General features: G+C 40.2%; 1 protein-coding gene across 1 annotated transcript in view; it reads left to right on the top strand.

The window, feature by feature from the left end:
• Positions 1–14927, top strand: part of LOC139721497 (multifunctional protein CAD-like) — a 64799-nt gene that overhangs the window by 18548 nt on the left and 31324 nt on the right. Inside the window, exons 4-14 of the mRNA XM_071632812.1 lie at positions 72–155; positions 2883–3024; positions 4151–4322; positions 6223–6513; positions 7094–7247; positions 8818–8949; positions 9386–9619; positions 9804–10025; positions 11980–12168; positions 13141–13374; positions 14501–14638. Of these exons, the coding sequence (XP_071488913.1) occupies positions 72–155; positions 2883–3024; positions 4151–4322; positions 6223–6513; positions 7094–7247; positions 8818–8949; positions 9386–9619; positions 9804–10025; positions 11980–12168; positions 13141–13374; positions 14501–14638 (1992 nt within the window). The remainder of the gene's footprint in view (positions 1–71; positions 156–2882; positions 3025–4150; positions 4323–6222; positions 6514–7093; positions 7248–8817; positions 8950–9385; positions 9620–9803; positions 10026–11979; positions 12169–13140; positions 13375–14500; positions 14639–14927) is intronic.

Here is a 14927-nt window from a genome sequence, read left to right as displayed (position 1 = left end):
ACAACATATTTTCCTTTAGAGTTTGTCTGCATCATGAACTGATTTGTTTGTCTGGGTCTGATCCCCTACAGGTGATCATGGAAGGAACCAAGCCAGAATGCATTCCTTTTGAAGACCCAAACATACTTAACCTCATTGCTGAGGTCTCTACAAAGGTGAGTTGAAAGTCAGGACAGTCTATAACTTACATTATTGTACCAAGACAACCAAGACAAAAAACAACACATAGAACCAAAGTGCTATAACATATTTGATCATGTTTCCTTTGACATGTCGTGGTGGCTTCATTTTAGGAATAAGACAGGTAGGATTTTGAAAGGACATCACTGAACAAGTTATCCAACAGTTAATCCAAAAAAGTGATTTTCTCCAAAATTTGATATACAGTCTTGTCACCTCAGCAGCTATGGTTTAAGACGAAATGGTATTATGTGTGCCATGCATTTCTTTAGTGTGATCATTACAAACTATAGGTAGTTTTGTCAACTCCTAAGAAATTATATTCCAAGATTTGTCCAAATAACACCTTTTATCTGTGATTGATTTAGAATGCTGTGTATTGCACAATGTTACAAATATCTCCTGATTTCTTGTGGACATGTAGCACAGCCAGTGAAGATGGGTGGAAAACTAGGATGGTAGTGATAATTCAAAAACTCTTGCTGGACAGGTTGCAAGTCCAGAAAATTGTTCAAGCTTTTAAGGAAAGATGGAAGAATATTAGTTACCCCCTGCTTGTTCACGAAATACAGGCAAATATCTATGGTCTGGTGCCATATTCCATGAGGGCGGAGGCCGAATGGAATATGACACCAGACCGTAGATATTTCCCGTATTTCGTAAGAACAAGCAGGGGGTAACAATTCTATCTTTTTAAGTGTAAGTGCTAACCTTCTTTTCGCTGATTTCCTGAAATCGCCAGCTGTCAGCCATGTTGACTTACGTCTCGCAAGCTGATTACTGTATGCGCGCATCGTACACGCGCAACTAGCTGTAAGACATCACCTGAGATGCGCCGTCTTTGAAGTTGTTGTTTATCAAGCGTGTTTGAGTGGTCTCAGGTGATGTGCGTAATATGCTTGAGGACCGCGTGCTGTCCATTTGTGTTGTACAGGATTAGTGCGCACTTTCCTGTGATCTTTTTGTCCCCGCCGAACGAGTTCGAGCAGGGGACTATGAAACGGGCTCCGTACGTGTGTGTGTCCGTGTGTCCGTCCGTCCGTCCGTCCGTCCGTCCGTGTGTCCGTGTGTCCGTGTGTCCGTCCGTGTGTGCGTCCGTGTGTGATCAAAATCTTCAATTTGCTACTTCTCTGTCATTTATGAGCCAATTTTGATTCTGTTTGCTTTATATGATAGCACTACATGGGAGCTTTGAAACTTCTACACAGAATTTCAGTCGTGACCTTTGACCTTGACCTTTGACCTTGACCTTTGACCTATATTGTACATTTTGCTACAAAATGCTACTCCTTCGCCATTTCTAACCCGATTTCGATTCTGTTTGCCTTATGTGATGGCACTAGGTGAGGGCTTCAAAACTTTTATACAGAATTTTGACCTTTGACTTCTTTGACCTTTGACCTTGATTTTTGACCTGTATTGTACATTTTGCTACAAAATGCTACTCCTTCGCAATTTCTAACCCGATTTCGATTCCGTTTGCTTTATGTGATGGCACTAGGTGAGGGCTTCAAAACTTCTACACAGAATTTTGACCTTTGACTTCTTTGACCTTTGACCTTGATTTCCTGACCTATATTGTACATTTTCCTATAAAATGCTACTCCTTCGCCATTTCTAACCCGATTTCGATTCCGTTTGCTTTATGTGATGGCACTAGGTGAGGGCTTCAAAACTTGTACACAGAATTTTGACCTTTGACTTCTTTGACCTTTGACCTTGATTTTTGACCTATATTGTACATTGGCTACAAAATGCTACTCCTTCGCCATTTCTAACCCGATTTCGATTCTGTTTCCTTTATGTGATGGCACTAGGTGAGGGCTTCAAAACTTCTACACAGAATTTTGACCTTTGACTTCTTTGACCTTTGACCTTGATTTTTTACCTATATTGTACATTTTGCTACTAAATGCTACTTCCGGCGGGGACATATATTACGCACCGCGTAATTTCTACTTTTCCTTGTTCAGTTAAGCGTCTTTGCTGTGTAACCTGGAATATCATGACGTCATATCACGGAATACAGAAAATATTCAGTGGTTGGTCAGTCTGAGTGTGATTGACCAACGAGATTACAGAATTCACGATCACTAAAAGATAATTAAATATATTGAATGAAAAATAAAATGACAACAGATGATAAAACAGGTTGATATTAAGAAATGTTATTGTAAGTCATATTCCGGATGCTGAGGAGTTATCGGAGGGGCATACAAGACATCTTATATAATTTCAGATTGTTTAATACATAAATTAATAGTGCCATATATAGAAATTGAAATGTGGAATTTGCTGTGGGCCTTGAGCAAATACATTGTAAACATACATGCTGAAAAACTCAAAGCATAATACACTGATGAAGGATGATGACATACATGAACAAGAATTGTGGGAGACTCACATATTCCAGTAATGTCGCATTGTAATTCCATTATGACATGCTCAACAAGTTCACCTATTGTAGAATGTATGCGAGATTTCTTCCTTTGTTCTTCCTTCTTTGAATGCCCAATCATGCATTCATGCAAGTGAAGCTGCTATGTTATTATCCTTGTTCATTGTGATTTGTTAGGAATTTTGAAAACATTCTTATTCCACACCCCAGTCACTGTAAATTCTAAAAAAATCCCACTCCCAAATAAAAGACCCACCATCAGTATTAAAACTGATGGTCATTTTACTGTTGGTATCATGTACAGCAACCTGTGGTTTACAACAAAGGAGCACCACTTCGCATCATGGCCATTGACTGCGGCTTGAAGTACAACCAGATCCGACTGCTGGCTAAAAGGGGTGCTGAAGTCACTCTAGTGCCATGGGATTATCCCATTAAGAGTGCAAGTCAGTATTGAAAAACAGTCTGTATTATCATGGCTATAATTAAGATGAACCTCATTGTTCATGCAAAACCTAGGCATATTGGCATGTCATGATAACCCCAGCCCTAGACGAGAGATGGTATTTTTCTTTTCAATTGTATTAAATTTGTCACCATGCTGGGAATATATCATACATTTTAGAGTATTGATAGAAAAAGAAAATATATTGTGGCCATGAGATCTATGAAATGCTAGCTCAGAGTTTGGTCATTGAAATTCCAGATGTAGTTCAGTGACATTTGCTCCAGTGACAAGTGCTCCCATGAAATATCGGTATGCTATTCAAAGCCAAACATAAATTATGCCTGCAAGTATTACCCCAACCCTAATCTTAATCCTCGCATCAAACTAAACCTAAAACCCTATCACAACCCTAAGTTCTTGAAGAAAGTAAGATCAGAGCAGTTGTCACAGGAGCAAATGTTGTGTCACCTCCAGGTGTACATCCAGAGGTGTAGATACATGTAGAATATACAAAATATAAGTTGGAGACATAGTAATAGAAGTGCTTCTCAACCGAAGGGCTGCGGCCCACCAGTAGACCACAATATCTTACCCAAATGGGCTGCGATGTCTGAACAAAATAGAAATTAAAAAAAATCTTATTTGATTTACGAATGTAACTTGGCCTCAAAAAACTTTGTAGGAGCAAAAGTGGCCTTGGAGTAAAAAAGGTTGAGAAGTGTGGAATTAGAGCCCATGGCCTCCCTTTAGGTTACTCAAAAAAAGAAAGAACAAAAGAAAGAAAGAAAGAAAATAGTTCAGCATTACTGAAGACAGCTTGTTCGAGTTTGTACAAGCTTTTATTGCAGTAGAACAATTTCTGAAGACCCTATGTTCATGTTCATTTGTAGGATATGAATAAATGAGCCATGTTCTCATGCCTCTCTCTTTGAATGAGCAATTTTGTGGTTGCCATAAGTCAAGCCCTCTGTTTTATGTAGCCTGTACTTAAAATAAATATTCTGTGTATTTTACCACACTGATTGTTTATGTCTCATATGGAGGACACAAACAGCTGCAAGTTATAATTGTAATTTGTATGAAGACTTCTTTTTTTACTCCAGAAGTGTGATCTTTCTTTACAGACTACGATGGTCTCTTCATCAGCAATGGTCCAGGAGACCCAGAGAAGGCAGACATCACCATCAGAAACATTCGTGCCATGCTGGATGAGCCCTCCCCGAAACCAATCTTTGGAATCTGTATGGGTCACCAGCTGACCTCTCTGGCTGTGGGAACCAAGGCTTACAAAATGAAGTAAGAATATTGAAAACTCAGTCATAGTTATTATGTCATCTTGTGAGCCATTTGTTGTCATATCAAAGTCATCACAAATAGTCATTCTGTACAGGGTTGTATGCATGATGCATTGCTGCACAATGAAGTAAGCGTGTTTGGTCACCTTTCAAATCATTTTTAAATGTACTTGTTTATAAGGCTTATAACATTGCACATACGAAATGTGTTTTTAGTGAACTCTAGTTTGACCTGACCAGTTTGCAGATAGCTTATCTTCTTTGTGATGTAAAGACCCCAATTAAGTCAATGCCTTTATGCAATAACACAGAGAAATCAGGTTGCAACCAAGGTTGACTTTCTAATTTCCACTGCAGTGATGCCACATCTAAACAAAACAATCAGTACACTGCATGTTGTTTGCTCAATATCGCCATGTTTGGGTTATTCATTCAATTTTTCTTTCCCAAATTACGAGGAAAATACTGTGATGATAGAATTGCATGAATGGAGAATCCAGTTTGTTGAGAATGAAGGATAAGACTGTTTGTAATGAAAAGAGCTGGAATTTTCTAAGGAACATTTAAGATGCATGTTTGCATGATATGCACATGAACCAAGTACACTGTGTATGCTGCCTGCCCAAACTACGTGGAGCAGAAGTAAGGCAGCATAGAAAAAGGGACGTTTCTACCTTGCTGGGCTGAGCCCCTGTTACCACATGTAAACTGCAAAATTGCAGGGCTGAGGCCAAAACCACCAGAGGAGGTCCCATATTGGGCTGTGGCTCCACCCTACATTCCCGTTCACACCAAACTAATACCCCCATCTCACTAAACGGCGATTCCGCTACGATCATCAAAAATCGACAAAGCGCAGCGGATCGTGGCTTGATCGTTTTAGATTTTCTCTATCATATCTTGAGCGGTTCAGAAGCGCGGAGAGTCACCACTGTCGCCATGGTTTCCGCCATGGTTTTAGAGCATATCACAATCGCCTCATGGGCGCATTAAAAGCGCCACATTCATAGCTCTTACGGGGTAGTAGTGCGTAAAGTGTAACTCAAGCGCATCGAAAACGGTCCCCATCTCCCATGAAAATTATTATTGTTACGTCACAGGAACCAACCATGAAAGAAAGAAAGTGATGCACCAGACCAGAAAGGTTGACATGGAGAAAAGCGTTTGAAATTCCTTTTTCCATGTACACTCAGTACAAATCTACTCTGTTTATTAAATTGATTGTTAAATATATCTTTATAAAATTGTCTCATTGTAGGATACGATTTGTAGTTTGCTCGTAAGCCGGTTCTTTGATAATTATATACACATTTTACCCTTTTGGATTGAATGGATGACTTAACTAATTGTGCAATTTCACATCAGGTTGTAACTTTTGTGTTCTAGAATGCTAAAATGTAAGGGTGAAACCATATTCTGCATTTCCATGTTGGTTAGATACTGACAGCTGACTGAAGAAATTCAAATACCCCGATCGCTTGATGTCGTAGCATGAGCCCGGCGTAAACGTATCACTGTCGTTCCGATCGTATCACTGTTGTTGCAAGGTCTTGATAAACGTACGAATATCGCAGTACAGTTGGTTCGATTGCAGAAGCAGCGCATCTTGTCGGCCTAGAAATGCGCCAACAACGTGGCGGAGTCATATTATCATCTTGGCACTATCGCCTACAGCGCAGGTTGAGCGTGGAGAAACCATAATGTAGTCGCCTCAGAGGCCAAAAATGGAGACGGACAGCGATCACGCCACGATTTGTAAATTTTCACAGATCACCGTGGTCACCTTCCTAGTGAGATGGGGGCTTAAGGTCACAGACACAGCTTTTGGCCTAAGCTTATGCTTTTTGTAGCAGAATTATTTGACGAAATTTTTAATCAAAAGTCCTCTCATGTCACCCTAGGTACGGAAATCGCGGACACAACCAACCCTGCACCCACAAGGGGACGGGGCGGTGTTACATCACCACCCAGAATCATGGTTTTGCCATTGACACCCAAAATCTGCCCAAGGGCTGGGATGTGCTCTTCACCAATGAAAATGACCACACCAACGAGGGAATCATTCATGACACCAAGCCCTTCTACACAGTCCAGTTCCATCCAGAGCACATGGGTGGCCCCTGGGACCTTGAGGTCCTCTTTGATGTCTTCTTGGACACAGTGAAGAACTTCAAGGAAGGGAAAAAAGGAATGTAAGTAAGACTTTGAAATATGCTCTGAATATTGATTAGAAGATGTTATGCATTAGCAATTAACAACCAGCATGATTTATAAATATGTGTCAAACATGGGTGGCCCCTGGGACCTTGAGGTCCTCTTTGATGTCTTCTTGGACACAGTGAAGAACTTCAAGGAAGGGAAAAAAGGAATGTAAGTAAGACTTTGAAATATGCTCTGAATATTGATTAGAAGATGTTATGCATTAGCAATTAACAACCAGCATGATTTATAAATATGTATGAAAATGTAACAAGTCTGCTGGCAGTCTTTATTTACTGTCAGAATAACCTGATTAATGTAGAATCCTATTATTTAACTGAAATGTTTGATTCGATTTTGACAGATTATGAATCAATTTCTGATAAGTTCATAATATCACTCACCTGAACTTTTATGTCACATCTGCAGCTTTGTCCAAGGCCTGTGCAAAGTGTGTTGCTGCTTTACGGGTAATCTTCAATTGTTCTTGTACTTGCTGTAATTCGAACTGTTTGAGTTTCAAGAAAGGTTGAATGACATTAGTGATGATGAGATTCTTTGCTTTGCCTTCAGGCCAACAATCAAGCAACAAATACAGGAGCGGTTATCTTTCAAGGCTCTTCCAGGAACACCAACCTCCTCCACTCAGCCCAGGAAGGTGCTGATCCTTGGCTCTGGTGGTCTGTCCATTGGTCAGGCTGGAGAATTTGACTACTCAGGATCACAGGTAATCAATCGGCAGTGATCACTTAAGATTGGTGGAAACGGGATGAATGTATGATAAAGAGAATAACAGTCATAAACATTTATCGTTGGTATTTACTGACATTAAATTATAGGGTAGTCCATTGGTTATACAGGGGAGTTTGACCGTAAGTGTAATTATGTGCTTTGACTATTTAGATAACAGAGTTTTTTTGCTTTTACACTTTTTCGTTTACATTGTGTGTGGATGTGTTTTAAAGTAAAATGAAAACAATACCTCATATTCTTCATAAAGATAATTGTCCCCGCCGAACGAGTTCGAGCAGGGGACTATGAAACGGGCTCCGTACGTGTGTGTGTCCGTGTGTCCGTCCGTCCGTCTGTCCGTCCGTCCGTGTGTCCGTGTGTCCGTGTGTGCGTCCGTGTGTGATCAAAATCTTCAATTTGCTACTTCTCTGTCATTTATGAGCCAATTTTGATTCTGTTTGCTTTATATGATAGCACTACATGGGAGCTTTAAAACTTCTACACAGAATTTCAGTCGTGACCTTTGACCTTGACCTTTGACCTATATTGTACATTTTGCTACAAAATGCTACTCCTTCGCCATTTCTAACCCGATTTCGATTCCGTTTGCTTTATGTGATGGCACTAGGTGAGGGCTTCAAAACTTCTACACAGAATTTTGACCTTTGACTTCTTTGACCTTTGACCTTGATTTTTTGACCTATATTGTACATTTTGCTACAAAATGCTACTCCTTCGCCATTTCTAACCCGATTTCGATTCCGTTTGCTTTATGTGATGGCACTAGGTGAGGGCTTCAAAACTTCTACACAGAATTTTGACCTTTGACTTCTTTGACCTTTGACCTTGATTTTTGACCTATATTGTACATTTTGCTACGAAATGCTACTCCTTCGCCATTTTTAACCCGATTTCGATTCCGTTTGCTTTATATGATGGCACTAGTTGAGGGCTTCAAAACTTCTACACAGAATTTTGACCTTTGACTTCTTTGACCTTTGACCTTGATTTTTGACCTATATTGTGCATTTTGCTACAGAATGCTACTCCTTCGCCATTTCTAACCCGATTTCGATTCCGTTTGCTTTATGTGATAGCACTAGGTGAGGGCTTCAAAACTTCTACACAGAATTTTGACCTTTGTCTTCTTTGACCTTTGACCTTGATTTTTGACCTATATTGTACATTGGCTACAAAATGCTACTCCTTCGCCATTTCTAACCCAATTTCGATTCCATTTGCTTTATGTGATGGCACTAGGTGAGGGCTTCAAAACTTCTACACAGAATTTTGACCTTTGACTTCTTTGACCTTTGACCTTGATTTTTTACCTATATTGCACATTTTGTTACAAAATGCTACTTCCGGCGGGGACATATGTTACGCACCGCGTAATTTCTACTTTTCCTTGTTTATAAGAGTTTAATGTTCATGTGTTTCATTATTTCTTTGAAGTTACTGTATGTCTATGCTTATATTGTAAATGAAGGGGCTTAGGTTAACATTACAGTGCACGGTAATCTGACTGTATGCCATTGCTGACTGACTGCTCTGTTTGTCCTCAGGCCATCAAAGCACTGAAGGAGGAAGGTATTCAGACCATTCTCATCAACCCAAACATTGCCACAGTCCAGACCTCCAAAGGCATGGCTGATAAAATCTACTTCCTACCAATCACACCTGACTATGTCACCCAGGTAAGAGGATTGCCCAGAGTGGTCCTGGATGCATTCTGTTTTATAGGCATCCTTCTATGTGTATGTACCCTATCTTTAAGGAAACACAAAATCAATTGATTTTTCTCTATACCAGGCCCAGGAGATTGCTTTTGGCAGATTTGATAATGCTCATACTGGTCCCAGTTTTTGGCAAACTTTTGACAAGTATGACTTTTTAACATTGTGAGATCACTGTATAGGAGTTCAAACATTTAAAAGAAACATCAATATTCATACATGTTGTCCATTCTGCCTATAGATGGTATTTCTGGAGCTCTAGGGTCCACAACTCTTCCAGGAAAACAAAAGAATGGGCCATAGATTCTGGTCTTAGTAGGAACCAAGGAAGTTTGATAATTGCCCAGTGGAGATTTTTGTTTTTTTTAATACAGTAAATGTGTTGTTTTATTGGAAGGTCATCGAGAGTGAGCGGCCAGACAGTATTCTGCTGACCTTTGGGGGCCAAACTGGCCTAAACTGTGGTGTGGCTCTCCAAAATGCTGGGGTACTCACCCGCTACAACGTCAAAGTCCTGGGAACACCAGTCAAGTCCATTGAAGACACCGAAGACAGGAAGATCTTTGCTGACCGCATGCAAGAAATAGGGGAGAAAGTGGCACCCAGTTCAGCAGCCTACTCAGTGGAACAGGTACATCACTCAGTGAATTAATCTTTCATCCTACAAGTGCATTTGTGCAGTGTACAGATAAATCCTGATGCCCGTAAATCAAAATTAAAGGAAGATAGAAAAAAGAGCAAGCTTCTCTGAAAAATAAAGTACCTTGGTAAACTGATGAGGCTAAAATTCTCTTGACTTATTTGTCTTCCTTCAGGCAGTAGAAGCGGCCAAGAACATTGGCTATCCTGTTTTGGTTCGAGCAGCCTATGCTCTGGGTGGTCTAGGCTCTGGGTTTGCCAACAACCCCAACGAACTGGTCAAGCTAGCTACAGCAGCCTTTGCTCACACCACCCAGGTCCTCATCGACAAGTCCCTCAAGGGATGGAAGGAAGTGGAATATGAGGTCGTCAGAGATGCCTTTGACAACTGCATTACTGTAAGTTAATGCAACCTTTTCTCCATTCTAACTTTCATCTGTAATTTGCAGATGTTGTTTCCAAGGGATGATATATTGTATGTAACTTTTTATACAGTGTAGACTATAATTGTGGAGAAAATTCTTGTTTTTAGAATATCTTGGGACAAATTGAAGGGCCCGTTTTTACATGAAAAGTGATGGTAGAAATACAACATAATGTCACCTGTAACCAATTCCTTTTTTATACCCCCGCCAAACGAAGTTTGAAGGGGGTATATAGGAATCAGCGGACGGTCGGGCGGTCGGGCGGTCGGTCGGGCGGTCGGTCGGGCGGTCGGGCGGTCGGCCCGTTGCAAATCTTGCGTCGCGAACTACTTCCTCAGTTTTCAACCGATTCCCATTAAACTTGGCACAGATGTGTGCCTTGGGTTGTAGATGTGCAAGACGTATTTTTTGACAGTACCCAAAAGTACGTTGCCATGGTAACGGCATATTATGGGCAAAAATGGGTACAAATCTTGCGTCGCGAACTCCTCCCACAGTTTTTGATCAATTTTTATGAAATTAGGTACAGATGTTCATCTGAATATGTTAATGTGCAAGACACATATTTCCGCAGTGGCAAAAAGTGCGTTGCCATGGTAACGGCATGTTATTGGTAAAATATAGGGCAAAATGCTTCATGGCAAAACTGCTTCATCAGTGTTCTTCCAATTCTCATGGAATTCATATTGAATGTTTGTCTTAGGATATAGGTCAGCATGACACATTTCTTGACAGTGACAAAAAGTATGTTGCCATGGTAACAGCTCACATATTATGAGCCAAAATGATGGAAAATTTTGTGTTGCAAACTACTTCCTCAGTTTTTGCCCAATTTCCATGAAACTTGGTACAGATGTGTGCCTTTGGTTGTAGATGTGCAAGACACATTTTTTGACAGTACCCGAAAGTACGTTGCCATGGTAACGGCATATTAATGGCAGAAGATCAAGGAAAGATTTTGCGGATTTAACTACTTCCTCAGTTTTTTGACCAAAGCTTATGAAATGTGGCACACACCTTGATCTTGGTGGGAAGATGTGCAAGACATATTTTTCGGACGTGTCGGAAGCTGCGTTGCCATGGTAACGGCATATAAATGGCAGAAGATCAAGGAAAGATCTTGCGGATTGAACTACTTCCTCTGTATTCGACTGAAGCTCATGAAATGTGGCACACATTGGTCTTGGTGGGAAGATGTGCAAGACATATTTTTTTGGACGTGTCGGAAGCTGCGTTGCCATGGTAACGGCATATTAATGGCGGAAGATCAAGGAAAGATCTTGTGGATTGAACTACTTCCTCAGTTTTTGACAAAAGCTTATGAAATGTGGCACACACAATAGTCCTGGTGGGAAGATGTGCAAGACATATTTTTCGGACGTGTCGGAAGCTGCGTTGCCATGGTAACGGCATTTAAATGGCAGAAGATCAAGGAAAGATCATTCCTTGGGTAAGACTGTCGTCACAGGGCGGGGGTATTAATCACCTTAAGTGATATTTCTAGTTTGATTTACAATTAAGATATCATGCAGCATAGCCAACGGCATGTGAAGAAATTGTGAAAATGTCATTGGTATGCCATGATTCTGGTCATCTGACTTTTTTGCAGCAAGGTTTCATCGCCCATTATTTCCACTTGAATCTTGAATAGACAACATCTCTCCTGGCTGTCCTGGTTCCTCACATGAATAGCACAGAGGCTCCCTGTATGAAATCTTGTAGGAATAGAGAAGTAATTGTTCACAATGATAGTGATATTTCAGGGGAGATGTGGAAACTACGAGCCTATGACAGAATTTGCAGGAAGTATCAGCTGTAATCTGAAAGACGTCATACATGTACCCTATCTCACTGATTTGTTGAATATAATGAGTTGATGTCAGTTCATTTTTTTTTTTTTCGTGGATGTCATAATATGTCACTCTAGGTGTGCAACATGGAGAACATTGACCCACTGGGCATCCATACTGGAGAGTCCATTGTAGTGGCCCCAAGTCAGACACTGACCAACTATGAGTACAACCTGCTTCGCATGACTGCCATCAAGGTCATCCGCCATCTTGGGGTTGTAGGAGAGTGTAACATCCAGTATGCCCTGAATCCTGAGTCACATGAGGTGAGGGGGTAGCTGCCTTTGTGGGCCATTTTACCATTCATTGCATTCTCAGTTTGTCACAAAAAGAATGTGGATGGATGTTTCTATGACACTACTGCCTTTCAAGCCATATTTACTGTCAGTACTAAGGCATCTGGAATGAAATCTACATCTTGTAATATGCTAAACTTGACAAGTTTAATCCTATGCCCCAGATAATGATTAATTGAGTCTACTGTACGGTTTTTCATTCACTGGAATAAGAATAACTAATTCAACACATGCACACAGTTATACAGTTTAGACAATTTACAATTGCATTTGTCTGTGATAAAATGTGCCATGAAAAAAGGCTTTCATTAGTGATATTGTTTGATTGATTATTTGTCTTTTGCCACGTTCTAGCGGTGTCTTTGGTAAACGTTTGACAAGAAATAAGGTGCCCATGAATTTTCTGTGGTAATGGAATATGCATAAGATTTGCATATACTACAAATAGAGCAAGTTGCAGAGCAAATGCCACTACACTCAGTGTATTTTACTGATATTAATAGATGTAGAGAATGATATATTATGCAATATCACAGAGCTTGCTGATTTGATCGATTGATTGATATCTTTGATGATGCTTTTCTGAAAATCAGGTTTGAGAAAATGGTACATTTTCCCAATGATGAAAATCACAAGACTGAAAAGTGATCTTTCCTTCTGTCGTATCAGCATGGTTCATCACAACTAAATCTCTTTCACATAGAAAACCCAATAAAATGGGTGATGCACACCTCGCATTTGAATCTGAGTCTAGTGTGTAAACCCCTTCATGGAATTTCCTTTGAGAGTTTAACAGTGATTTTTCCTTGTACATTCATTTTAGTTTGGTGTAGTGACATGTCTGTAGAAAGAAGACTAAGCAAAAATTAAGACCATAAGGTAGGCAATAAAGTGATGTGGTACTCATTAGAAGGTATGTCCTCATATCCTGCCATTTTGCAGTTCTTCATCATTGAGGTGAATGCCAGGCTGTCCAGGAGCTCAGCCTTGGCTAGCAAGGCAACAGGTTACCCCTTGGCCTACATTGCAGCCAAGCTTGCCCTGGGCATCCCCCTTCCAAGACTCCGCAACTCGGTCACCAACTCCACGACTGCCTGCTTTGAGCCCAGTCTGGATTACTGTGTGGTGAAGATCCCCCGCTGGGACTTGAAAAAGTTCAATAAAGTCAGCAAGAAAGTGAGTCGAGGAATTATGTTTTTACTAAATTTAGCCACTCATTATTACAATTTTGTGTGAATTGCTTGTTGTTTTCTTTTGGTCTTTTATGTACACTTACCAAAAGATTAATGTTGTGATTGTGCTGTAAGGTTGTTTTTTTTTTTTTTTTGCCTCTTTTTAGAACTTGTGTAGACAACACAGAACACCAGTATGGAAGTTTTCTTTCCATTTGCCAAGTACAGTTGATAATTGCCCAATTTTCTGTAGAACCTATATGCTTTCAAAGATCAGTGGTGGTCTTTAGTTTTTTGAATTGTAGATTGCACCACAGAGTTCAATCATATTGGATGTGTTGCTGTTTATACCACAGGGGGAAGAAGGAGACTTGCAGATGGTGGGTTTATTTCTCCAGCAAACTGTCCATTCATCCATCTCACCATTCACAATGGATGCCTCAAAAGTATTACTTTTGTTGGTTGTGTTTGAACTTGCTTTAAATTTACAGCATGATGTAATGCAGTACATATGCCACTGATTGCCTGGTGTCACTGTGTTTGCATATACAGAAACGTCATTGCAAAACAAAATGCATGGTACATGTACTTCTCAAGTTAAAATGTGGTCTACATAATCTAATCACTTATACCCATGTGTTTACTGAGCCCATGAATTTGTGAACTAAACATATATGTTGATAATTTTAAAGTAATTGAATGAAGATGGCTCCCAAGAGATGTGCTTTCCATTACTGTATTCATAATGTGCCGTGATCTCACAACTGCATCATTTCATTTGTTGCTGTTTCAATGATTGACAGATTTTCTGGTACATCATGAGACCATGAACATGTAATCAGTAGAAGGGATCAGTCCATGCAAGGTGTTCCTTTACCTTCAGTGATCTGCTCATCTCACTTTATATTGATCGCAGTACTTCCCATTTTTCTCTTTTTGCATGATCATTAGATGCAATGGGGAACCATGGTAGGTTGTTAATTCAAACAGCATCATCAAAATAAGAGCAGAATCGGGCAGGAAAATCCCAGAGCCACCAAAAATGAAAATAAATGATTCACCTGCCTGTTAAAAGAGTAGTGATTGCTGAAAACTATTGGTGTGTAACAAGTGGTTGTGTTTCCCATTAGATTGGCAGCTCCATGAAGAGTGTGGGGGAGGTCATGGCAGTGGGGAGGAAGTTTGAGGAAGCCTTCCAGAAAGCTCTCCGCATGGTGGATGAGAATGTGTGTGGCTTTGACCATGACAAGAAGAAAGTGTCAGATGAGGTAAGTAATGTTATGGCATTGGGGAAGGGTCGGAGTAGTTCATTCAACTTGGTATAAATACTTTTGAAAGACTTTAAAACTGTGCTTGAAAGGTCTTGTTACAGAAAGACCTAGTTACCTCGTTGAAACAAGATGTTAAATGATGCATACATATTAAAACCAGCCGTAGACTTTTCACATCCTGCTGATAAAAGTGATCCAGAAAGCTTCTTAAGAAATTATCATAGTTGTAGATTAGTTATGATAAAACAATCCAGAAAAGCCCTCGGAATCCTCAGTCAAACTTGTG

This window comes from Diadema antillarum, unplaced genomic scaffold (genome assembly GCF_040938485.1).
Source record: "Diadema antillarum isolate AM-2024a unplaced genomic scaffold, OU_Dant_1.0 scf00000144, whole genome shotgun sequence".
In the NCBI taxonomy this organism is placed as follows: Eukaryota; Metazoa; Echinodermata; class Echinoidea; order Diadematoida; family Diadematidae; genus Diadema; species Diadema antillarum.
Note: the sequence above shows the minus strand (reverse complement) of the source record. Positions and strands in the feature narration are given on the sequence as shown.